Raw genomic sequence first — 27633 nt, 5'->3', positions numbered from 1 at the left:
ATCCCAGCAGGAGCTCATTTGCATATTAAGCCACACCCCATAACATCACCATTGTTCCTCACAGGACTTTTTTGTAGAAAAATCCCAGCAGGAACTCGTTTGCATAGTAGGTCACACCCCCTGACACCAAGCCAGCTGGAACTGCGTTCCTGCTAAAAAAAAACAAAAACAAAACCCTGAATGTAGTTGGGAACCCAACTTTGTCTCTCATCCTTACTATCTAGTATGTTCCTAAATAAACCTTTATCTACAGTTCAATCAGGTTGTGCACCGTTGCTATGTTAATTACTCTGCCAACATGTACTCTATCATTCAACACCACTGTAGAGTGCTTGTGGACAGCACATCTCTATCCTTTTTATTTTATTTTACTATTTTACAAGATTAACACCCTGCCTTTCTGTCCTCATAAGGGCCATCAAGATAACTAACAAATTAAGGCACACATAATTTAATCACTTGTTAAAGACCATTAAAACAATTAACACCAAAATGAAAACATATACAGAAAACATAAAAACAATGATTAAAACTTTGTCTCCACTGGCAACCACTAAAGAAGAGCACTGGTTTCATTTCTAAATCACTAAAATGGCTGCAGTGGAGTTTAATATGTTTTGAACTGCAGTTCTGATGTCTCCCGTTCACAGCGGGAGCTTGTCAGGTCAAAGCGAAGAAAGAAAGAAAAAACACATACTGAGTTGTTTATGTTTATTTGCACATTTTGAATGTTGTATTTCAATACTTGAAATATTATATTTGTAATTTTACAAACTGTTGTTTGCCAGTAATTCATAGTTGTGAGCCTTCGGGTTTCCTCGCATGCAGCAAGGTAAGGCAGGGGCAGATAAGCTTCATGTTCTGCCATTGTCCCCTTGCCTGTGTGCTCCATTTTCAATAACAAGCAGAGGAAGGCTGCCACATATGCCATCCTGAATGGCAGGACATAAAAAATGGTTCCTTACATATGATCCTGTTTTCCCATCTGCTTTTTACATTCTTATCAAAGCAGCTTGGGATACAGCCAAGGAAAACAGCAACCATACTGCTCCCAAAAAGTAAAGATGCCTTTATGGCTGGGATGACTTTGACCCATGGTTGTCACAGCACTTATTTTTACTTCTTTCCCATTAACTATCATTATCTGTCCTCATCTCTCTACTACTAACCAGGGTTCTTTCCTTTTTTCATAAAGCCATTCTGCCCAAAGATGTTATGGACCTGTGCATGCTTAATAAAATGTTTTTATATAAATGTGGCTGGAGGCTTAAGAATACTTTCCTGGGAATAAGCACCAGTGAATATGACCCATTTTATGTTTGAGCAGATCTGCTTTGGATTCTTCTCTATTTGTGGGACGTCAACTAGGGCTTCCTAAGTCAAGACCATCACCAGAATGATGGATGGAAGGGAGCAGGAAGGCAAGGATGATACTGATAGAAAATTCGTTGGAGGTTGAAATCCTGTGTTATTGTGAATAAGCATCAATATTTTCAGCTTGGAAGTTAGAATGAATATTGATAGGTTCATGCTGCATGTTTGGTTAGGTCAAATATAATGCTGCAATTCTAAAAGTGTCATTGCTGAAGATGCTGTAGAAATATGGTGGATCAGGCTAGGAATTGTCTGATGCCTCCAAGCAGTTCTGCTATATTTGCACAGGATTTTCATTCATTTCCCAGAATATTAAAGGTTTAGTTCTTGTTATTTCTTTAACTTCCTTATGTGTTGTCTTTAAAATTATTGCATACAAACTCTGTTTTATGTTCCTTCATTATTAGTTGAAACACTGAATGATTTGCTCCCCCTCCCCTTTCTTCTATTGCCCATGGCTGACTGCACATCAAAAATGGAAATAAGAGATTACAGTGAAGCTGTTTGCTTCATGTGTCTAGAGCAATGACTATCCAGGGAAGCATATTACAATATAGTTTCATATAGTCACAATAGAGTTGAGATACAGACATTAGTTTTATAGCTGCATAGCTATATACATAAATAATCTTTAGGAGTGAAGTCACACTAGAAAACAGACATCAGAAGAAGAATTTAGCATTCATACCCTGAGGTGGGGGAATAGAAAACTAGAATTTTTTTTCTTGGGTTAGATTAATGGGAATTCACATGGTTAAATTTGCAGAGAAGCCGGGGGTGAGAAAGAAGTTTAAACTAGATAGACAGCCACAATATTACTGTGAACATTTGCGTGTAATGATTTTTAAATGGTTTTGAACATAGTTTGATTGTTGTTGACTGCTTTGGGTATTTTAAAGCAGTAAAGGTAATCCACATCACCATTAGCTAGTTCTCATAATTTTATATAAGCCTGTCTCCAAGAAGTTTAGGTGTGTGTACATTCCCCCATACATTCTGTTCTCACTGTGTTCATCTGAGTTAATTTAGGACAGACTGAGAGATTGGCTAGAAGTCACCCAGAAAACTTCATGGCTCAATGGAGATTTGAATTGTGGCTGTTTGCAACAGAAAAACATGGCAAAAGAAATGTGCACTGGGATGCCAAAATGTGAATGGCAAAAATCAATTTTAAATTAATCTAAAGAGTCCCTTCATGTGTTCTCTTGTCTTGTTAAGAAAACAATTTATTATTTAAAAAATAACTCTGCCATATGACAAATGGGATCTGATGGATCAATTAGAATATACAAATGCTACAATTGGGATGCTATTTTGTGCTCTAGATTTTGTACATTGAACAAGTAAAGCTGTTCCTTTAATGGTCATCAATGGCTAAAGCAGGGGCCTCCAATATGGTGCTGTGGGTAACTGCCATGCTGACACCTTTCCTGGTGCCCACTGAATGTTTTAGAAAGTGGGCAGGGCCAGGTGGGGCTTTCACCTATCAGGGCTTCTGACTGTCTGTGCAGATTATTTAAGAAGTTGCCTCAGCGAACAGTGTCACCGCAGCATAAGGATACTCACTATGTTACTGTGTGCAAATTGAATTTTTTTAAAAAACAAAACCCAGAGCTGTTCCCACACCCTGTGTCATAATGCCAAGGGTGCCCACAAGGTTGAAAGATGTGAGGACATCTGGGCTAGAAGATGTTTGTTCAATGGCCACTAGCCATAGATACACCTTATATGCCTGAGTGGGGGCTAGACTCAAGAAAAAGCAGTTTGGCAGCCATGCCAAGGAGAGAGAAGACTGAAAATGGTCTCTTTACACGTTACAGAGAGCGCAGATTGGATCTAGCCCCCTTCCACTGTCCTCTGTAATTACCACTCATATCTTGCAGATTGTCCTCAGTTCCCATGAATGTGGTGCCCAATTTGCATCATGCCTGTGGCACACAAGAAGGGGCTTCATCCTTCCACCGTACACCATTTTACTGCTCTGAAATGATCCTGAGAATGCAATTTGGCTTGGGTTGCCAGGACTGTGTTGGAAAATACCTGAAGACTTCAGAGGTAGATCTGGGAGAGGGAGAGATTTGGGGAGGGGAGGGGCTTCAGCATGGTACAATGCCATAGAGCCCACATTCAAGGCAGCCATTTTCTCCAGGGGAGCTGATCTCTGCCATCTTGAGATCATTTGTAAAAATGGGAGATTTCCAGGCCCCACCTGGAGGCTGGCAACCCTATTTGGGCCATTTGCAAAATCCATGAGTATACACATAGTTTCCCCCTATGATCCAACTAATTTATCCATGCAACCACTTCAGGTTGAGAAAATGGCACTGGTGTGTGTGTGTGAGCTGATGCCTTTTCTCCAATCTTGCCAGTCTCAGAACTCTAAGCATTTGCTTTTTCTGTACTTATTTGTAAATAAGCAAGTACACCCCCATAACTCACTACTACTCTCTGTTCCTAAGGTAGCTGATCCTGTTTTTTTCAAAAAACAAAACTAGGCAGGATCCCATGTAAACTGTGGGGAGCCATGAACCAACTGCTTCCCCAAGATTAAGAACCTCTTGTTTGAAAGTTTTAAGACTCTGTAATTATTTATTGGAAGGAAAGGATGTGCAGTTCAAGCACCGCTACCTCCATATTTCAGAAGTGTTTTGGAAAGACGTTTAAATATTCAGAGCTGTTAATTTGGTCCTGATCTTTGTTTATGCCATAATTGTTCTAGCAATGAAAGAATCTTAATTATATATTTATAGATCTTGGCCATCAGAAGAAGGTTGGCAGAACAAGATTTCAGTAATTTTATCTTGGCAATTCTGCAGTTTTAACTGGCAAGAATTATAGACATAAAATGTTAATTGCTGTTGTTAAATATAAATACAAGACCTTGTGTTCATGAAATGGCTTAGAGAGACAGTGTGTACAAAGACATATATGAATCAACAGCCTTGTCAATCACACTTGTTGACAGTGATTTAAAAGCAAAATGTTACTTTAGGCTTCTTGGGTACTGTTCTACTGTTGGGGGGGGGGTGTTGTATGTGTTTCTTCATCTTTTTAAAGGTGCTGTACATGGGATCAGTTCAAGTCCTTGATGTGGCTTTTTACCATCTTTATGCTGAAGACTTACATCTATACTATTCTGTGCCTGTACTCATGTTTCTTCTGCTTTCTTACATCTAAGCAAAATGCACCCTCTATTCCTACTTACCTTTTCTTCATAGGCTCCTCTTGTAGCAGTTGCGTTCCCAGTTAAACCAACGGCTATCACACCTCTGTTCCCTGGCTGCATCGCTTTCCCTGCATTGATCCTACCACTGAAACACCATCCTAACCCTGGACTCTTTTCATCCATTGCAACATTGAAGTACTTTTTAAAGACACAGAGGTTCACATTTTTCTGACTAAATAGGTTCATATGGGGGGGAAGAGGCAGGAAAAGCCTCCCTCACTGTGGAAGCAGAAGCAACTGCAATAGAAGTGCACAGGGACAAAATCCATAAGTCCCATCCCTGAACTGCTCCCTGCTTCACATTCTTCCTCCTTGTTGTGTCAGCACAGAAGCATCAATTGAATAAGAATATTGCTGGATCTTCCAATAGCCCAGCAATCCCCCCTTCCCTACCAACTAAGCCAAGGCTGAAACTTGTTTTTTTTTATAGCCCTGTTATAAGACTAACAGAGTAGGGAGAAATGATGGAGTGCAGCACCACCATTTTGAAAGTGGTTCAGTGGCTCCACCCCCTTTCTGTAGATTGGCTGCAGACCAAGCTTTCACATGGAAGCTCTGACCACAGCTATTGCTTTGTTTCCCCTTCAAGTGAGAACAGAGGAGGGTTTTCTTTCTCAAGCTTAAAAACTGAAGCTCCATGAGTTCCACCATCATGCTCAGAAACAGCACCATGTTGGTCAAAAACTCTCCAATAGATCAGGGCCATGTCATGTAACAGTAGGGCAAATCCTCACATGGAAGCAGAGCTTGTATGCTTTTTTCCCCTTTCTACACTAAGATTATAAGGCTGGGTTCACTTTTTTGTACAGATTTAGGCAATTTACAAATTATTGTTGCTACTGTGATAACATGATTGCTTGCTATTTGTTTTAATCAGATCCTGAACTCAAAATATTCCCTGCTTGCCATATTTTATTCATGAAAATCCTGACACACGGCTATAAACAATGTATTTAGGCCACATTTTATAATGGATTGTACAATTGTCCTGTTCAGCAGAACAGTAGTTCCACCCAGCTAAAGACACAAATGTGTTTTACCTGAAACTAACAAGAGTCAAGTCAGTTTCATCTCCTGTGTGAGTTTTCTGTTTGCAGACTGGGCTATGGCTGTGACCTGGATTAATATCTACCAGAGCAGACACAAACATTATTCAGTAGTAGCGACCCTTGAAGAACACTCAGAAGTCCTCTTTCTAAATAAGGCTCCACGTCACAATACTTGGGCAGGAGGAATAACTACATCTTTTTCAATGGGCCACTTGCACATTAAGAAGAAACTTCCTGAAGGTGTCAGATGGTAACCATAGCTTAAAACACATCAGCAACACATGTAAAAGCCAATCAGCCTGTGGTTCCAATCGACAGAAGCCAGGACAAACAAGGCATTGCTATGTTGTTAAATAATACCTTGGCTTGAAAAGTCTCCTAGAAAAGGGATTTCCACAGCAATAGTATCTTAATCACAGTTGTTCTTCCAATCTGAACCTGTTATACAGATATACACCCCTGACCGCTTCATATTGAGTATCTAGCAGCACAATCCCAGGCATGTTTAGTTGGAAGTCCTATTGACTTCAGTGGAGCCTGGTCTCAAGTCAATATGCATAGGATAGATGTCTTAGCCTAGTTTGTACAGTCAAGTTCTTTCTCTGTCCATGCTCAGCCCAAATCTAGGATAAGGGGTTGTGTGAAAACTGGATGGTATATATGTTTAGTTATGCAGATGATTGCATGCATTCAGGTACTTAGCTGTATTTTAAGAATGACTTATGGGTCAGGCTATGGAGACAACCACTGATGGTTCTGCAGTCGTGGCTGACCTTTTCTCAGCCAAGCTGATCATTACAAAAAGTGAAGCTCTTTCCATGAGTTACCCTCTTCACACTAGTATGTCTTCCCATGGTTGTCTATTCACATGCATAATTATAAGAAGGAGGGAAATGGTGCACGTGAACTGCTTCACAAACTCAGCCCTTCTGATGATCACAACAGCTGAAAAATTAATCCATACATAGAAACTACCATTTGATGTATCTGTTAGTTCCTATTTCTCAGTACACTCACAGTGTGGTGTAGTGGTTGAGTGGTGGCTCTGATCTGGAGAACTGGATTTGACTCCCTACTCCTCTTCCACATGAAGCCAGATGGGTGAGCTTGGGCCAGTCACAGTTCTCTTAGAATTTCCTCAGCCCCACCTATCAAACACGATGCTTGTTGTGGGGGGAGGAAGGAAAGGCAGTTCCAAGTCTGAGACTTCTTAAGGTAGAGAAAAGCAGGCTATGAAAACCAACTTTTTTTCTATTTCCCAGAACATTCTCAGGCAGACAAGCTGGGTCATAGCTGCCAAGGTGTAGGAGAAAGAGAGTGACTCATAGTGATGAGACATAAGGAAAAAGGACAGAATTTAGCACAAAATCCCTGAATTGTACTTAGAATGTGATAACAGGCCAGTGTAATCACTGGAGAACCCATGTATTGTGCTCCTGGCATCTTTCTGCTTCTATGATAAAGCTTTTCCAAGTGATAAATATTTGCTTGATCAGAAGCCCAAGGCATGGAAACAGACTTCCAATTGCTTTCTTTCTCCTCTATAGTCATATTACTGCTTGTATGCATACTTCAAAATCAGTTAAATAAATGCTTTCTGCTTAGATTAGTTGAATACAATTTCTTGTTCTCCCTTTGAAAGCCATAGCTTTCAACAAATGTAGGAATACACAGTGCTCTCCAAAACCTCATCACTTGCAACCAGTAATCTCAAGGCCAGACTATTGTAATATACTCTACATGGATCTGCCCTTGAAGACAATCTTGAAATTCCAGTTTGTGCAGAACGCCACAGCTCAATTACTCTCAGGAGCTAGGCAAAGTATACATATTATGCCAGTTCTGCAATCACTCCATAGGTTACCATTACCAATTAGGTTTTGAAGTGCTTCAATTCAATTCAGAGGATTGATGATCTCCTACCAAGCCCTGCATGGTCCAGGACCCTCACAGGCTTCAGTGAAATAGCCATGTTCATCTGACTAGGTCTGCTGAAGATGCTACCTTACAAAGTGGTAATATTATCACCATCAGTTATTCAAGACTTCTCTGTTATAGCTCACACTTTGGCCTGAGAAGGTCAGGAAGGCTCCTGCTATCTTTCTGCTGGATATGTAAAACGGAATTGTGTAGGAGAGTTTTTTTAAAAGAATTAAAGAATAGGACTATAGTAATATGGAGTTGTTCAAGAAGATACTTTTATAAAACAACACTATTTGGCATTATCTGGATCTTACTGTGCTGTTTTCTAATTCCTGTAACCCAGTTTTTGCATTGTCCTGATATGTCAGATTTTATTCTGTTTTTATTGCATTCCTTCCAGAATTAGTGATCCAAACTTATTACATGATTTATTGTATCCCTTAATGATCCCTGTTGGATTGTATTTAAATTTTGTAATCACCTTTGCGTATAAAGGGTAATCAAGTCCTTGGAATGTTCTCCCCTTCATCTGCCTTCTTGTTGAGTGACCTGATCCTATGTTGTGTTTTGCCACTATATTAAACGTTGCTTCAGTGAGGCTGATGAGCCTGCTTTGCAATAAATTCAAGGCTGTGAATGAGAAAAAAATATGAGTGCACACACACACACACACACACACACACACGAGGACACATCTTTTAAGATACTATAGCCTAGATAGTTCCTTAAAGACGTAGCTGCTGACTACTGAAATAATGCTTCAAAGGCAACTAATAATGTAGACTGAACCGTATATAAGAGAAACTGGGTATTTCAAATATGAACAATCACATTGGAACATAAATCTCATTAAGTACTAGTGGCTTGTCCATTCCAGTGTAATTTGCCATAATTTGAAAGGAGTGTCTATATCCTTTTCTGCAATACTCTAAAAATTCTATGTCTTTTCAGTGAGGTTTTCTTCCTAAAGTTTATGGGGTGCTACATAGATCTCGTTCCCCACCCCCCATTTTGAAATCTTCATGAATCCATCAGATATAGAAATCTAGGCAAGTTAACACCAATATGCTAATTACATTCAACTCTATTTCTCCTTTTCATTTAATCCTGAGAAGCAGCGCCTGTTTTCGATATTATTTATACTGTACATTTATTTTATTTATATGCTGCCTTTCTCCCTCAATGGGGATTCCAAGAGGTTTACATTGTTATGCTTTCTTCCATTTTATCCACACAACTGCCCTGTGAGGTAGTTTAGTCTGAGAGTATATGATTCATCCAGCAAGTCTCCAAGGCAGAAGAGGGATTGAACCTGAATCTTCAAGTTTCTAGTCTGACAGTCTTACTACTATTCCACACTAGGGTTGCCAAGTCCAATCCAAGAAATATCTGGGGACTTTGAGGGTGGAGCCAGGAGACTTTGGGGGTGGAGCCAGGAGACTTTGGGGGCGGAGCCAGGAGCCAGGCTGTGACAAGCATAATTGAACTCCAAGGGAGTTCTGGCCATCACATTTAAAGGGACAGCACACCTTTTAGAATGCCTTCCTTCCATAGAAAATAATGAAGGATAGGGGCACCTTCTTTTGGGGCTCATAGAATTGGACCCCTTGGTCCAATCCTTTTGAAACTTGGGAGGTATTTTGGGTAGAGGCACTAGATGCTATACAGAAAATTTGGCACCTCTACCTCAAAAAACAGCCCCCCCCCCAGAGCCCCTGACACTCGCGGATCAATTCTCCATCATTCCCTATGGGAATCGTTCCTGGAGGTGCATAATGGCTGTGGGGGTGGAGCTTCCCCCGCTGGCCAGCTGGCTGGGGGAGGGGGGAAGCCTGTAAAACCAGGGGATCCCCCGCTGGGACCTGGGGATTGGGAAGCCTATTCCACACTGGTCCCTGGAGCGGGCCTGTAGCTACAGTGGGGCCCCCAGGGTCCTAGCCCCACCTATTTACCTTCAATTAAAAGTTCCTGCCCCCACCAAACACACTTTCACTTACCATCAATCTGACCTGGGCCTTCTCAGAGGCCTGCCCGACACCCTGGCTTTTGCTGCGCATGGCTGTGCTAGCCACCACAAACATGGCCACTTGTTCCTCTTTCCCAGGGTTGATGAGGAGCCTCATTTGGAGAAGAGCTACCTTAGCTGAGTGCATCTCTTACAGCCCTGAAGTCTGTTTCTTGTGCTCCTCTCCTTGTCCTTTGCACTGGCTTTGTAGTCTCTGGTTGCACTCTCCTCAGGTGGCCTCCTGCTGCCCCACCCCCCAAATAGAAATCCTATGTTCCCCACCAAACTTAAAATCCTTACTATGGCCCTGCCCTTGAGCTAATAATGGGTAGATAGTGATAAAGAGGTGATTACAGAGGCAATATCTATCCTGTTTCTTAAAGACCATGTTCACAAACTGGAAGTGCTGTTAGACCCAGCTTTGCTTAAAGATGCTCACAGTGTAAGTATGATAAAGTGCCTTGTTCGGTTGGCATCCTAGTGGTGTCTCCTTTCCCCTTTTTAATCCTCACAACAATTCTGTAAAGTGAGTTAGGCTGAGATAATGTCAATGGCCTTAGAAGCAGGGGGCGTTTTGTAGAAAAATAGGTGGTGGAGCTCATCCAGGGATTGTTATGCAGCTGCACCTACTATTAAATGGACAAGGTGGGAAGGAGGAGTTGGAACTGTCAGAAAGGTTCAGGAGCTGTGCTCCTGTGAGTTCCCACTGAATCCAAGGCCTGCTTAGAAGGGTGTCAATCTATTCAGGATTGCACTATTCAAAATCATCATTGGGTCCCAGTGTTTCTAGTTACATTACAAAGTGCTGGTCATGACATCTAAATAAGGACCACCTTCACTTATTTCAACCTGCCGGGTTGCCGACATCATAACCTGAGACTTTGTGTGCCCCCTTCTGCTAAAATTAGGCAAGTAGTTACCCAGCAAAGGGCTTTCTCTGTGGCACCATTGAACATGTAACTCCCTCAGGAAGAAGATACCCATAGTACCTTCATTACCATCTCTTCTGTAGCAAAGACTGTCCTGGTCTCCTGGACAGTCCTCCCCTCCCTGGGAAGGGGCAGGACCCTGACGGAGGAAGCAATGAGCAGACAGTGCAGAGCTAATGGTTACAACAAGGGCGGGGGTCATCAAAAGAAGAGCCATGCTGGGTCAGGCCAACAGTCCATCTAGTCCAGCATCCTGTCTCACACAGTGGCCAACTAGTTCTTCTGGACAGCCCACAACAGGAAAATTCCCGATGTTGCCTTCTGGCTCTGGGATTCAGAGAATTAATACCTCTGAAGGTCGAGGTTCCCCTCAGTCACCATGGCTAGTAGCCACTGGCCTATCCCCCATTATTCTATCTAACCCCTTTTAAATCTGTTTCTTCCTGTGACCATCACTACATCCTCTGGCAATAAAATCCACAGTGCCATCACTAGTATTTACTTTCATCTGTCCCGAACCTACTGCCTATCAGCTTCACTGGATGCCCTCAAATTCTGTTTTTGGAGAAGGCGAGAAAGTTCTCTTGGTCAACTCTTTTCGCTCCACTCACAACTTTATAAACCTCTATCACGTGCCCCCTTAGTCGTCTCTTTTCTCAACTGAAAATTCCCATGTTGAAGGACTGCCTTTTCCCATATTGTCTGGCCTGCCAGTTCAGATCTGCCTCACAAGCCCTGCTCTCTGTGTCCGTGCCTTCAGAAGTGAGGCAGGTAGTGACAAGAGGCAGGCTTTTTTCCTTGGTGGCACCTCATTTGTGGAATGCACTTCCTCTTGAGGCTACTTTGGCATTTACAGTTCTTTCTTTTAGGTGCCAAACAGAAAGATTCATGTTCACCCAGGCTTTTAATTAAAGAACTGGTGTTTGAATTGTACTTTAGTATGGCAACTGTCATTTTAAGCAGTCAATGATTTTATTCTGGGCAATTTTTCTAATGCTGGATTTCAATGAACTTTTTAATTTTATCATTTATCATTTTTATTTTGTAAGCTGCCTCAGGCCATTTAATGGAGAGGCAGCATACAGATGTTCCAGATAAATAATGAATGTTTTCAATATTTAATTGGTTGTGCTACCAGTTGTTGCTTTTACACACAAGCATAAAGGTATAGAAAAACATTCAAAGCAGTTAAACTTTTTCTCTGCCTTTACACAAGGGTACACATGGAAAATGATTTTAAACATTTTGAATCTGAATTGCTTTTACTTCTTTTTTCCCTATTTCACCATGCTGTCTGAGTTAGATTTATTTTAACACATATGCAATAGCTTTTCTCTTTGTAAACCACTTTGAAATCATTTTGTATACAAACCCTCTGCATTTTTGTGTAGAAGCATGGTATGGAAGTATTTTAAGCAAGGTTTAAAAATAAAAACAGACACCAAAACTGGTGGTGATGATAATATTTATTTTTAAAAAAAGACAAGACACAGCTTACTTATCCCGATTGTTTCTTATTTTAATAAGAAGTTAATGCATTATATAAGGATAAGTCTATTTTGCTTTGTCTTTTGTTTCTTCCTCTGTGCAATCAAGGTAATAGCCCTTCCCTAACTGCATTTGGAGGGCTCCTACGGTTCCCAGTGCATAGGTATTTTATACTGTGTGTGCTCTTCACATCTGAATGCACCAGGACTGATTAACAGGAGTTCCGAACAGCCTTAATGTACTCAACTGTAAAATCACACTATTCTCACTAGAAAGCACATTGCACATACTAAGCAGACAGCCAAGTCAGAATGGGATGGACAGTGAGCAAAGCAAGCAAATGAGCGAGGTAGCAAATAGGAGAGGCAAGCAGGTAAGCTAGAAACAAGTAAAGAGAGCAAGAAAATGGAGCAAATGAGCAAGGTAAGGAGGAAAGTGAATGGAAGGATACAGTGAGAATAAAGTCAGTAAATGGAGACAGAATATGAAATTTAAGAAGCAACTATGAGTAAACAATTCAGGAAAGTGAGTGAAAGTATGCTTGTGATTAAACAACCTATTTATTTACTTCATTTATATCCTATTCCCCCCTCCCAAGTGACTTACAACATTCTCCTACTCTCCATTTTATCCTCAGTACTGCCCTCTGAGTTTAGCCAGGCTGAGACAGTATGACTTGCCCAAGGTCGCTTTGATGGCAGAACAGGTATGCAAAACTGGTTCTTCCAGATCCTAGCCTGATGGACACTCCAACCACTACCTCACACTTGGACCCTTTCTGCATTCAGGTTTGATCCAGATTTCGCAAGCACTCAGCCTGCCTGCTACAGATCCACATCACCTAAATTGATTCTGCATTTAAAAATTTGCTTCGCACCTTTCCAAATGAAAGTGTTATCTGCAGATTTTTACTTCTGTAGTTGCACTAATGCACTTCTGGGCTATATTTTTCTTTAGAAACTAGCATTTGGTGGTTCTATAAGTTGTGCGCTAGATAGTGGTGCCTCTGCAATATTACCCTTAAGCTCGATACATTTAACACAACTAACTGCCGTAGGTTAAAAGTGACAATTGTTTTCACTCATTGAAAACCTCTACAGATTCTTTTATCATGTTGAAGACAGGGCCATGACATGACTGAACTGCGATCCCCATACAAATTAAAATTAGAAGCTAGATGGCCATGGAACACACACTGAGATGTAAATTAACACATTTTTACATTTAAATGCAAACTATGGAGGCTTGGGGAAACCCAAAGGAAAAGTTCTACAATTAAAATTTAGATCTGAATCTAGAGACAGCTCCAAGTAAAAACAAGTTTTGAGAACTGCGGGTAAATGCAGAGTGAAAGTGCTGTCGGCATACATTTGCACAAAACAAACATAGACGCTGGAAGAAACTGCGAGGCAAGGCAGAACTGAAGGCAGTATGTCATGTAGAAGGTAGCTTTGAAATGTGCACAAAGAAAGGATCAAATGGCTAGTGTAGAAAGGGCCTAGCTCTCTGACCAAGTGCCTCCTCCTCAACTCAATCACCTTTTGCTCATTCCTGACTTCTGCTGTCTTCAGTACACAGCTTATGCCAGGAACGGGGCTGAAGGGCTTGTCTGGGGTGGGGACAGAGTTATGCATTTGTAAGAGAGAGAGGAAGGGTCTCAAGCTTACATGCTTCCCCCACACAACGGTTGGTGTCTGCGAAGTCAACAACTTGCTTGGGAGGGGTCAGGCAGGAATGGCTGAGGTGAAAAGGCTGCTGGAGTGAATGGAAGACGGCATTGGTCACCATGAGCCCCTGGCTGTGTTGGGGAGATGAAGTGGGCAATCAGCTTGAGACCCACCATGGCCATGACCCAAACCTTTACCAACAGGGAGAGCCTGAAAACAGCATAGAACACTGAGCAGTTTAAAATGAACCTCGAAACAATTCTCAGAGCAGAAGCAGAGAATAAAAAATTATAGTCAAAGATCAGCCTCTTAACTGCAAAACCTTAGTTTAAAAATGTTGCCCTAGGCAGCTGGTACTTAAAAGAAAGGAACACAGGTGCCAGGAAAGCCTCAAGAGAGATGGTATTCACCAGCAAGGTGCCAGCGCTGGAAAAAGCCCATCTCTGGTCACTCCCCACCTCACTTCTGAAGTGCGGGAACACAGTAAGGCTTGCGAGGCACATCTTAACTGGCAAGCTGGATAGTCTGCAAGGAGATGGCCCTTAAGGTACCTCAACTCCAAGCCATTTAGGATCTAAAAGGTAAGAACCACCACATAGAATAATGCCTGCAAACAGCCATTGTAGACCTTTCAGCACAGGAAGCGATGTGGATCCACGTGTCCTGACCCTGAAAGTAGCCTAGTTGGTGCATCCTGAACCAACAGAGCATTTCAGACAGGTTTCAAAGGCAGCTCTGTGTAGTCTAACCCAGATGTGATCAGAGCATTAGTCATCATAGCCAGATCACACTTTATGAGGAACAGCTGTAGCAGCTGGCACATCAGCTGAAGCTGATGAAAGGTGCAATAGCCCACAGAAGAGAACTGAGCCTCCAACTGTAAGCCAGGGTGCAGCTGCACCTCTAAGCGATGACCCTCCAGGGGAAGAGCAACTCCTTCCAGAACAGGCTGACTGTTCTGCCCTAGTGTGGTTACCTGAGTGAGCTACAGGTATGAGAATGCTGTGGCTGGAGTGGTCAAGTTCTCTTCCCCATACGTCCACTTGATCAAAGGTAAGTCAGTTGCAGATGAGCATTCAGTCTCACATCTGAGGAGTTCTCTGGATATGTTAACCCCAGGGTTTCCAGTCATGCCATTGTGCTCCTTTTGGGGGTGGGGCTGTGTTTCCTTTGCTTCCTCAAACGATATATTTCATGTATAAGTGGCTGCTTCCTGACATTGGGGGCCATACCCCAATGGGCTGGTGTCAGTTGGCTGCATCACTGTGTGCCACTCATGGGGGAGTCAGCAGCACTCTGTTCTGTGATTGGTGGATGTCAGTAGTATGCTTTGGACTCTGGCGCTTGTATCTGGGGCATCTATATCACTGATTTGCCTCTGCAGAACAGCCATAGGATGCCAGCAAGTGCTGCCACCACCAAGCTGTTGTTGGCTCCCTGCAGTGTTAGGATCTTAGGATGGGGCTACAAGCAAAGGGAGTAATAACAAGACATTGGCTTGGATCCAGTGATGCGCAAGCAAAATCATAAATGCATTATGTACAGTTCTGCATGTGCAAGATCTTTCATCCCTATATATTATAGTGCCCTTTTAGCTGCTCAGATATGGGCTGAGAGGCTGCACTTTGAGACCAATGGCATCTCTATCTTGCATCAGAATTCCTTCACTGGTTCTCGCTCCCAGCTGTCGCAACATAAAAGAACTGGAACGTACAAAGTGGAAGAGGAGCAACATGTTTTACACCTAACCATTTTAAGGGGACCAAAGGAAACCACGGTTCCCAGTGCTCTGTCACAATAATGTTGTTGTTAATGTCAAATTGCCAATCATTAGTTTCTTTTAGTGCTTTGCTTTTGTTTTGTTGTCAGACTTTCGTTAACTTCCAGGAGAAACTATAGGCAAGCAACTTAATCCACAGGTACAAGTGGGTCTGTTCAGGAATGCCCATTGGTATTGGCCTAGGCTCATCAAAAGTCTTATTTGTTCTAGCTTAAGGAAAGTCGTATGGCAAACAGCTTTGCTCTTTCTTTTGCTACCAGCTGTTATGATGAGCCCAATAATAAACAGCCATTTTCCCCAGTGGATGACGGGCCTGTCTTTTTTTTTTTTTGTCTTACTTGACAAAAGACATGGGATGCTAAGAGACAAAATGCCTGAGCTGCAAAAACCAGGATTGACCTCCATTGCCCAGAAACTGTGTAGGGGGCATTGCTCTGTTTATAATTGGATTGAGAGGTGGCAGCTGCTGCATGTATTGAGATTTTACATTACTTTCTTCTGCCCTCAGATGCAGCAATGAAAACTCTAGGCCTGGGGTGGCCAAACTGTGGCTCAGGAGCCACATATTGTTTGAGGTAATTCGAGACCTGACTACTCTGCCCCAGGGCAGACCAAATTCTAGTGAACTGGAAATAGGCTGTGAGGCTTTTGCGAACTACTTTGCGGACAAGATCGCATCACTCCGTCTCGACCTCCCCGTCAACTTTGAGACAGTTAACACAACCGAGGCCCCGAGCATGTCTTCGGATTACACCCTGGACTGTTTCAGCCCCCTCAGCCTGGAGGAAGTCGACAGGATCCTCTCATCTGCCCGCCCAACAACTTGTAAATTGGACCCATGCCCTTCCTGGCTTATTAAATCTTGCCAGGGGGATCTCAGATATCCTATACGGGATATCATAAACAGATCCCTAACGGAAGGGCTTTTTCCAGCGCCACTTAAAGAGGCTGTGGTCCGTCCCCTCCTAAAAAAACCATCCCTAGACCCGGCCCAATTGGCACACTATAGGCCGGTCTCAAACCTGCCCTTTTTGGGCAAACTTATTGAGAGGGCAGTGGCGAGGCAGTTGCAGACTTTCCTGGAGGACGCTTCCATCCTTGACCCACTTCAGTCCGGCTTCCGCCCGGGTCATGGGACGGAGACCGTGTTGGTTGCCCTGGTGGATGACCTTCATAGGCATCTGGATCGGGGTGGCTCGGCGGTACTGATGTTGTTGGACCTATCGGCGGCGTTCGATACGGTCGACCATCGGTTGCTGACTTGCCGCCTCGCCGACGCGGGGATTCAGGGGCTAGCCTTGCAGTGGCTTTCCTCTTTCCTTGAAGGTCGGGGACAAAGGGTCGCGGTTGGGGGGGAGCTGTCCCAGAGGCGCTCACTTAATTGTGGGGTGCCCCAGGGAGCGGTTCTCTCCCCGATGTTATTTAACATCTACATGCGACCACTTGCCCAGATTGCCCGGAGGTATGGGCTGGGGTGCCACCAGTATGCTGATGACACCCAGCTCTATCTACTTATGGACGGCCGACCGGTCTGCGCCCCAGAGAACCTAGATCAGGCATTACAGGCCGTGGCTGAGTGGCTCAGACTGAGTGGACTGACACTGAATCCGGCGAAGACTGAGGTCCTTTGTTTGGGCCGTCGGGGCCCGGAGGGGGAAATCCCCCTGCCAACTTTTGGCGGTGTACCGCTGAGGCCGGCGGACAGGGTCAAAAGTCTGGGGGTGCTATTGGAGCCGTCCTTAAAGATGGAGGCTCAGATAGCGGCCACTGCCAAGTCCGCGTTTTTTCACCTTAGGCGGGCAAGGCAGTTGGCCCCCTTCCTGGACCCCGACGACCTAGCAACAGTGATCCATGCTACGGTCACCTCGAGGTTGGATTACTGCAATGCCCTCTACATGGGGCTGCCCCTGTGCCGGACCCGGAAATTGCAGCTGGTGCAGAATGCCGCGGCCCGGCTGTTATTGGGCCTCCCAAGATGGGGGCACATTCGGCCGGGTCTTCGGGCTCTGCACTGGCTTCCAATAACATACCGGGTCCGGTACAAGGTGCTGGTCATTACCTTTAAAGCCCTATATGGCCTGGGACCTGCCTACCTGAGGGACCGTCTCTCCCCACATGTCCCCCAGAGAGTACTGAGGTCTGGGACCCAAAATCTCCTTAACATCCCCGGGCCCAAGGAAGTGCATCTCAAGACAACTCGAGACAGGGCCTTTTCTACAATGGCCCCTATGTGGTGGAACCAGCTACCGGAGGAGGTGAGGGCCCTGCGGGATCTTACTCAGTTCCGCAGGGCCTGTAAGACGACCCTCTTCCGGTTAGCCTACGCCTGACTGGACAAATGTAGCTCTCTAGATATCTGTGATACTGTATAGTTAATATTAATTTTAGGTTTTTAGGTTTTTAAATGTCGATTTTAAATGTAACTAATTTATTCCGATTTTACTGTTTTATTGTTTGTTGTAAGCCGCCCTGAGCCACCCGTGGGAAGGGCGGGATATAAATCCCGGAATAAATAAATAAATAAATAAATAAATAAACATATGGCTCTTTCACACATATTGTGTGGCTCTTGAAGCCTCCAGCACCTCGTTGGTCAGCTTGGAGACGACATTTGTTTCTTTAAATCATTTTGCCAAGCCAGCCAGTGGCTTGGAGAATGCATTTAAAGTTGTTTTCTTTCCACCTCTCTCCTCCCCATCTATTTACTTCCCTGCCTGCCTACTCGCAAACATCTGATGTTCATGTCTTGTGGCTCTTGCACATCTGGCGTTTATTCTATGTGGCTCTCATGTCAAGTAAGTTTGGCCACCCCTGCTCTAAGCGATAAGAGCAAATACCATGCGAGCAACGATAACTGGAAGCATCACTTGAGCTGTAGGCACGGGAACACAACAGGCATGGTGCAACTCCATGCTGTGACGCCAGGCTCCTGTGGCTCATAAAACACAGAAAAGAAACAACAGCTTTGGCAATGGGTTTAAAAGGGTGCAATTCTGTTTAGCACTGTACTTAGTCTGTGGCAGTAGAAATATAAAGGCATCTTGTAGAACCTTAGACACAATGCATCTGTTTGTTTTCAAGGGCACATGAAGCTGCCATAAAAAAAATGAACGGGGATCAATGCAGTTTACATTACAACATCGTTCTGTTCTTCATCGTCATCTTCCTCAAACCACAACCCTGTGAGGCAGGTGAAGCTGAGATGAGAATGAGTGACTGGCCCAAGGAATCCAGCACTCCGTCAAGGGCCCCGCTTTGCCCTTTAGGTTGTTGAGATGGCAGCGACTGAGTCAGGGGGACCTCTTGCGAGGAAGCGCCAGGTCACATCTTCGGCCACGGCCTCTCCCCAAGGGGCCGCAAGAGTTTTTCCGTTGCTTTCCTGTTCTTGTTGGTTTCTTTGCAGGCACTTCTCTATCAGCGCATGGTTCAAATTAGGCACTTCTGTATCAGCACATGGATCCCTGGGAATCTCGCCTTCTCTGAACTCTCTCCGTCCAGCGCCGTTTCCCGTCGACCCTCCCCTCTGGTTCAGGTCGTTGGCTCCTCCTCTCCTCTCCCCTGCCCAGCAGGCGCTGGAGGGCTCTAGGGCGGCAACGAGGAAGCCGCAGGCGCTCGCCTTCCCATGACCTCCCACGCACCCAGCTTGGCGTGATTCCGCCGGGAACCAGGCCAATGGCGCGACCTTTCCACTCCCCTCACACTTTGGCCCCGAGTTCGTGCTCCGATGTTGCGGTCTGCCCAAGGGCCCGGCCCCCTCTTCTCGGCAGCAACTGCTGGGCTCGACGGAACAAATGGCCGTCGTGCCCGTCGACTCGGACCCCCCTCCCACGCGCCCTTTGCCGCTCGCGTTCCCTACCGCTGGCGCTCCTCCACTAGGCGCTGGCGCAAGCCGCGCTCCCCCGCGCAGAGGTGCGCGCGCTCCGGAGGCATCGAGCGCACTCTTGTTGTTCCGCTACAAGGCGCAGTTGTGGGTGAGATTGGTGCTAGTGGAGTTCCCCTCCGTGGCAGAGAAGAGTCAACTATGTGACACAGCGGGCATTGCAGTTTTAGAGGTGAGTTGGTGTCCGCTCCTTCACCCCACCTGCATGCAATCCTTGCCCCCATCTCTTTTGCAATGGGGCTGAGCGCCGATACCGGAGTTTCTTGTGCTGATGCAAGTTAGAAGTGGTTTTTATTTCTCCTAACGGTGGGAAATAGCCTTACATTTGCAATCCTTTTAATGTTTGGCTTCTCCTTGTGGTGGCGATGGGGAGAAAGACGTTGCTACAGAATAGTGATAGTTTCATATTTATTGCAGTGTGAGAATTTGGAGGATAAATATTTTTAACGGAACAAGTAGGAACCCTAATCTCTGCATTCTTTCTTCCAAATTGCCTGCATAAATGCTTTTTAAAAAATCTCAGCCAGGAATGAACCCTGTTGCAACAACAGTATGGAAGAGTTATAGAACATATATGGAAAGTATAAAATGAGTATTAAGGTAGATGAATTGGCATAAAGAGATGTAGGACATGAATGCCTGAAAGCGGTGAAAAGGCATGTCGATAAATTCTAGATTTAAAGTGTACTTAAAATTATTTCTTATATTGCAGACTTGTCAATGTAAATTCTTGACAAGTTAGTAAACCGGAATTCACAGCAGTAGTAATTTTGCAATTGATTTTGGTTTAACTGTGACTTACGCTGAAATGCTAATATTCACACTGGCATTCTATATCTCCCACCCACTGCAATAAAACTAATCCTGTTTAAAAGACCCAATGTAGCATTTTATATTGCAGGGAAATAACATACTTTCAAGGTAGGTGCTTCAAGTATCACTCTGGTGACATTTTCATATGTAGACATATACAACTTTTACTACTAGAGGTGTTTTTCTGTCTTTACTGGAACTATTTGTGTCAGCCAGGAACGCAGAACTTCCCTTTAATTCAAAAGTTCTCTTATATCATGCTAAAGCAGCATATCTCTTGTATAATAAAAAGTATGTTGAAGAGTGTGCCACACCTCTAGTGTGCATTAACTTTACTAATTAATGCATTAACTGTACTAATAACTATCCACACTTAGTGCCAGTGAGAGACAATGTTGTGAAATAGTTAGAGTACTGGTCTAGAGCTGCAATCACGCTTTCTCAGCCTAATCTTCACAGCAGGGCTGTTTCAGTTTAACATTCTGAGTTCCTTTGGGGGAAAGGTAGGGTCAACATGTAATAGAATTGTACAGATCATAAGTTGGGCAGAACCATTCTGCTGTGTCTTACTGGGCACATAAATCCCCCGCTGCAGAGAAACAAAGGTAGAATTTTGCTCTCCAGTCCAGGCTTCCGAAGAACTCACAAGAAGCCTGCGAGCAATACTGAATATTCTCTGTGCCAATAATAATAAAATAAATCCATCCCATCATAAACTCAAGATTTTTCAGTCCGCTTATATTATGCAGATGATCATTTCATTTTGTAAATAATCACTTAATTTTGTATCATTTATTCTGCTTACATTTATTTGTTGCTGTACTGTGTTTACACCAGCCTCCTCGCTTGCATTTTGCCTTCACAACAATGCTATGAGGTAGATTAGACTGAGATAACGGTGTGTAGCTGGTCCAGGGTCACCATGAAGCTTCCATGACAGAGTAAGGATTCAACCCTGGATCTCACAGATCCTAGTCGGACACTCTAATTATCGGGCCGCACTGGTTTCTACTGGCTATGAGGAAGATCAAACAGTTCTTTAGATGATTCAGTTCTTATCCCCCTCTCCGCAGCTATAGATACCCTACTTGACTCTGTCTTCTTCTCCCACCTTTCACAGCTTTTTGAAATTATGTCAGACATGATTTATAGAATTTTGGTTGATTGCTAACATTCCCATGATGCTGATTCTACTTGTTGATGCAGTTGCATGGTTCTGTGCTTCTGCCCACCACTGGCTATCTCTTATGTCCAAGGTCCTACATCCTTCTTGCATAGTAGAGTTGTTTATTATTTATTTATTTATTTATTACGTTAGATTTATGTCCTGCCAATTCTACAAAGACTCAAGGTGGCTAACAACATAAAATAAACAGAGGCAACATTAATAAACAGTATTAAAACCATAACAATAAAACAATCAAAATCGCAATGGTGCTACTATTACAGGGAAAAGGAAGCAGAGCTCCTGCACCTTTATTCATCATCATGTTTGCATTCTACCTTTCTTCTGCTCAGGATAGCATACCAGAGGTTAACTCATTTTGCCTTCACAACCGTGTTCCAAAGTAGGCTATGATCATCCAAGGCCACACCAAAATCTTCATGGAACGGCAGGGGAATTCAATCCAGGTGCTTCCAAATCTGACACTCTTCGTTTTATACCACACAGGCTTTCTTATTGGGGCACTCCGATTCTTCCTTCCCCTAGCTTTTCTAGTAGATAGACCCAACATTTACATGTAGCTATGATGTGACAGAAGATACATTCAGACTAGCAGTATGTTCTCCTGCACTCAGCACTGCAAGGAATCTTGTTCCAGCATGGTGTAGTGGTTAGCAGCTGCGGACTCTCAGAACTCTCTCAGTCTCACCTTCCTCATAATGTGACTGTTGTAGGGAGAGGGAAGGAAGGAGATTGCAAGCCACTTTGTGACTCCTTAGGCTAGAGAAAAGTGGGGTATAAAAACCAACTCTTCTTCTGTTCTGATATGTTCACCATCTTCAAGTACTTGAAGGGCTGTGATATAGATGGTGTGGAATTGTTTTCTCTGGACCCAGAAGGTTGGATCAGAACCAATGGGTTGAAATTAAATCAGAAGAGTTTCTGGCTCAACATTAGGAAGAACTGCTTGACCGTTAGAGCGATTCCTCAGTGGAACAGGCTTCCTCGGGAGGTGGTGGGCTCTCCTTCCTTGGAAGTTTTTAAACAGAGGCTAGATGGCCACCTGACAGCGATGAAGATCCTGTGAATTTAGGGGGAGGTGTTTATGAGTTTCCTGCATTGTGTAGGGGGTTGGACTAGATGACCCTGGAGGTCCCTTACAACTCTATGATTTTATGTTCCTCTCCGTCTCCCCATCTCTTGTCAAAATGCCTGATCACTTCAAATGTCCCTTGAGGTGCATCTGTCCACCTGTCAATAGGAACCCTCTCCCACTTGGTCAGCAACATGTGCTCAGTTCTATCAGAAGTGCATCAAGTGGAATACTAAAAAAAATGAGCAAACAGATTATTTACCCATGCTCACTCATCTGCATAGTGGAATATCTAGCATCCAGTGGTGGAACAGTATGGCAGACGACACAAGGCCAGTTGATTCTTGCCTGAAGCTTGCAATCTTTAGCCTTGTTGTTTCTTTCAGTTAGCCTCAAAGAATGCAGGTTGGATTCAGGAGTCAGAACCCTGACAAATGTTATCTGGCTCCTTGGAGGAGATTGATTTTCCACTGTGATTTCCAGGAAGTTTGAAAGGTGAATGTATTGAGGCTTGATAGTGGAGGAACTGGAGTGAAGCCTGCCCTAAATGTTCACATTCCCTCATCATACCTCTTGTCTTTCAAGAGAGGAGGCTGCATCACCAAAAGTCAGTATATGATAGGTTTGATGTTTTGTGGATGTCACCACATAAACTATGAGCAATATATTTGATTCAGAAAGACTTTAAGTGGAGTCATACCACAGTACAATCCGCCACAGGAATAGGGTTGCCAGGTCCCTTCATGCTACTGGTGGGGGGATTTAGGAGGTGTTCCAGGAATGGGTGGGGTCATCATGTGATGCACTAATGTCACCCAGAAGTGACGTCAGTGTATCAGCGATGTTGAGGGCATGCTCTATGGTAGAATTGGCCTCAAACCATAGGAATTTGCACAGAAAGCAGTGTTGTCCCCTGATGTTACCGACGTGCTGAGGTTACTTCCAGGTGATGTCAGTGCATTCTGTGTGGCATCATTGTTTTGGGAGGGGAGAAATTTCCTCCCACTGGCCAGCAGGCAGTGTTGGGAGTGAAGGCACTGTCCCCTGTATCAGCCTGCGGACATCGTGGCAACAGAGTAGATAGCTAGATAGTCACATTGACCCTTCCTTCCTACATGTATATTCTTCTTCTTCTATACTCCTTTGAAGTATAGATTGTTTTTGTCAGGGAACTTCCTTACATCTGCCCTCTCTCACACAATGCTTCTGACCTTCTACCTGCACACACAAGGAGAGACAACAAGCCATCTGCTCCTGGAACTATGAGGGAGATGGCCCTCTTGCCATCTGCTTCCTTCCTTAGTAAGTTAGTCATCTGTCTGTCTCTACTGTTTCCTATCCAAAGTGTACTTCTCTAACAGAGATAGGAATATTTTTTTCCTTTTAAACTTGCAACATGGTTCTGTGTAGCTCTGTAAACTGAGTAACTTGGTTAAGTGACACTCCTACGTTTGTAGCTTTATTTAAGCACTCTGCTAACCAGTGGGAACTGGCCTAACGATACCAGTTAATCCCAACAGGCAGGAACCCACAAAAGCGGGGGATCCCCCACTCCCTCCTGGGGAATGGTATCTCTAGGAATGCTAGCCTTTGACCAGGAGGACCTTGGTTCGAATCTGCACCTCACCCATAAAAACATACCTGATGGCCTTTAGCAGCAGAAAAGAGCATGAGTCCAATAGTACAACATTTGTGGCAGGGTATGAGCTTTTGGGAGACCCTGCTTCCATTCTTCAGCAGTGACTCATGAAAGCTCAAACCCTGCCGTAAACTGTGCTAGTCTTTAAGGTGCTCCTGAACTCTTGCTCTTTTGTGCTGCTGTAGACAGACTAACATGGCTACCCATGTTTTTCTATCTGAAAGGCCTTTGGCAAGTCATGTTCTCTAAACAACAGTCCCCTGTTTTCAGCTTCGGGCTCTCCAACATATGTTTCGGAGATATGCTGATTAATGGAGCACTCCTCTGGCTGTCAGCATACATCAGAAGAAGTCAGGGTCTAACCATATATTAAAACTTGCACACAAGGTTTTCTTAAAATTCTTGATTTAGAATGTAAGATTTAATTAATAAATACAAGCTGTTTTCACATGCAAGGCCTTTTCGACAGTTCACTCTCTCCTATTACAGATGCTTCTCTGGTGATTTTAGTTTCCTAAATAATGACCAGAGATTAACATAAAAAGTAGAAAAAGAGATTGAGGGGTAAGAGGCTCAAGAGTGAATAAATCCTTAATACATTTATTGCTGATTCAGGATGCTAAAAGTTTAAACCCTTGAATGCGAATTTTACCCTCAAATATCTGAAGAAGTGTTCATGCACACAAAAGCTTACACCCAGAATTAAACTTTGTTGGTCTTAAAGGTGCCACTGGACACAAACTTTGTTCTGTTGCTTCAGACTAACATGGCTACCCACCTGAATTAACCCTCAAGTGTTATCACAGGGACTTGCCACAGTACTTGTTTGGTTTTCCTGCTCTGTATGGTCTTAATTCTTCCCAAGATGCAAACCCTCTGACATGCCAAAAATAGTAGGCCGAAGGAGTACATTCAAAAACTTGGACCAGGGTTTCTTCCAGCAACTGTAGCAACTTATGACAGATCTGCTGCTGGGAGCAAACCATGCTGATCTGACTTCTGCTAGCATAGATGGTTCACTTGTGGCACCACAATAGAGTTAGTTCAAACCAGCCATTACTACACTACGTCTGTGTTAGAAAGTACCCCACTTAACTGCCCGGGCATTCTGGCCACTACTGTTGATATTCGATTTCAGAATTGCTCTGAGCTTCAGCTGCCATGAATATTTTTGACAGTATGTAGTGTATATACAAAAACTTACTTATTAATTTTTTATAGTTTGGAATACTTTGGCAAGTGGGGAGGACCTGATTTAACTCATGGCCCTCATTTTGTGGCACTGGTAGGGTTGCCAATCCCCAGGTGGGGGCAGGGGATCCCCCGGTTTGGAGGCCCTCCCCCCGCTTCAGGGTTGTCAGAAAGCGGGGGGAGGGGAGGGAAATGTCTTCTGGCAACTCTTTTATTCCCTAGGGAGATTTATTCCCATAGAAGATAATGGAGAATTGATCCGTGGGGTTCTGGGGGGGGCTGTGTTTTGAGGTGGAATCACCAAATTTTCAGTATAGCATCTAGTGCCTCTCCCCAAAATACCCCCCAAGTTTCAAAAAGATTGGACCAGGGGGTCCAATTCTATGAGCCCCGATAGAAGGTGCCCCTATCCATTATTTCCTATGGAAGGAAGGCATTGAAAAGGTGTGCCGTCCCTTTAAATGTGATGGCCAGAATTCCCTTTGGTGTTCAATTATGCTTGTCACAGCCTTGATCTTGGCTCCACCCCTAATGTCTCCTGGCTCCACCCCCAAAGTCCCCAGATATTTCTTAAATTGGACTTGGCAACCCTAGGCACTGGGCAAGGGAGGGGATAGGCAGCACTGAGCAGCCTGCCTCTGAGGAGATGGGGCTGGGCACAGGGGTGTCTGGGACGGGGCTAGGCAGCAAGAACGGCAGGACATTTGGTCTGTCCCCAGGCTAATGGACCTATTGCAGGGTTCGAGTGGGCGACAGGGGAAGATTCTCACAGGGCGAAAGGGTTTGCCTGACTGCCTGGCTGTACTCCTTTGTTTGTCTCCTGAGAATTTTGCCCACCATTTGTTAATAATGTCCAATACATCCAGTGAACTAACACATAATATGCCTACTACCTTTAGCTCTGTCTTCTTTAGGGTTTATGCTTATTTCCTTAGATAATTTCTCCTTTGCCTTTCTGTTTTCAAAAACATTGAGTATACAAGTACACTGTCAAAGAAGTAAATCCAGATAAAACATCAATATATAGAACAGTGAAAAATCACAATATAAGGTAGACTACTGATAATACTAAAAACAAATCAAAAGGAACAAACCCAGTGTAAATTAGTCATATCATATAATAAAATAGACATCATACAACATCAGCCATGGAATCATGTTGAAACAGCAGCAATTAAAAACATTGTAAACAGAGACACACCCTGTCTCAAAGGTTTTTCAGAACGGAAAAGTTATCTTATTTTTCTGGAACTCCCAGAAGCATAATGTCAAAGGAACCTTAGTTGGTAGTATTTTCCCTAATTTGGCAGTGAGAGCTGAGAAAGAACATAAGAGAATCCATGTTGGATCAGGCTAGTGGCCCATCCAGTCCAACACTCTGTGTCACACAGTGGCCAAAAAAAGGGGCTTATTTTGAATGCTCACCAACTTTACTTCAGACAAAGTGTTATGTATGTGGACTCAAGAGACAACTTTGGATATTCCCGCCAGGCTCATTGGAGCCAGGCGGACTGAGCTTGGGGACTTGGGAACAAAGGGCTGCAGGATCCAAATCCCTGCAGCCCTAGACCAATCACAAGCCCCCACCGGTTTGAATGACCCAATGATGTGCTAGGGCGGGAATCCGGAGATGTATATAAGTTGGGCCGGTAGGCCCATTCTCAGTCTTGTAATGTAGCTATCCTATGTCATGTCTATTAAAGAGCTTGTTATCACCTACTCAGAGACTCTGCCATGCATAGAACCCATTATATTATACAAAGTGGCCATATAGAGCAGGGCAGCAGATCTCAAATCTTGTACCATGATGTTTTAGAATTTGACACACAGTTAGGAATGGTATTGTTATTGTTCTTTATAATATTTTTGAGTTAACTTGTTTGTGAAAACATAAATAAAAATTGTAATTAAAAAAAATCCAAGACAGGTTTATATGGAGAAGCTGTGACTAAGTGGTAGAGTATCTATTTGGCATGCAGAAAGTCCCAGGTTCAGTCCTCAGCATTTCCAGTTTCAAAAAGATCAGGTAAGAGGTGATCTGAAAGATCTCTACCTGAGATCCTGGAGAGCTGCTGCCAGTCTGAGTAGACAACACTAGCCTTGATGGACCAGAGGTCTGATTCAATATACAGGAGTTTCATGTGTCCTTGCATTCATGTGATCCCAGCGAGCATGTGCCAATCAAAGGAAACAATACTGACCTTAATAGACCAATGGTCTGTGTCAGACGGCATCATGTGTCCAGATAGATGTAGGTTGTCCATCCAGGTGTGAAATTTAAAGAAGAGACAGTAGGAAAAGAAACTTCGTAATAACCCCCTTTCTCTTCGACTGCTTCTCTTTTCCAAATTATCCTTTAGTCTTTCTTTTCCTTATGCAGGATTTCAGGTGGTTTTTCCTCTCTTGAGGGA

At 43.8% G+C, this 27633-nt stretch overlaps 1 protein-coding gene across 1 annotated transcript in view; it reads left to right on the top strand.

The window, feature by feature from the left end:
- Positions 1–19030: 19030 nt before the first annotated feature.
- The window catches only part of LOC132573707 (gamma-aminobutyric acid receptor subunit pi-like), a 55762-nt gene continuing 47159 nt past the window's right edge, over positions 19031–27633 (top strand). Inside the window, exon 1 of the mRNA XM_060241375.1 lies at positions 19031–19493. Coding sequence (XP_060097358.1) covers positions 19233–19493 — 261 coding nt within the window. The 5' untranslated portion in view covers positions 19031–19232. The remainder of the gene's footprint in view (positions 19494–27633) is intronic.

Source organism: Heteronotia binoei, chromosome 6, assembly GCF_032191835.1.
Source record: "Heteronotia binoei isolate CCM8104 ecotype False Entrance Well chromosome 6, APGP_CSIRO_Hbin_v1, whole genome shotgun sequence".
Classification (NCBI taxonomy): domain Eukaryota; kingdom Metazoa; phylum Chordata; class Lepidosauria; order Squamata; family Gekkonidae; genus Heteronotia; species Heteronotia binoei.
The sequence above is the reverse complement of the archived record's forward strand: the minus strand, read 5'-3'. Positions and strand labels throughout refer to the sequence as shown.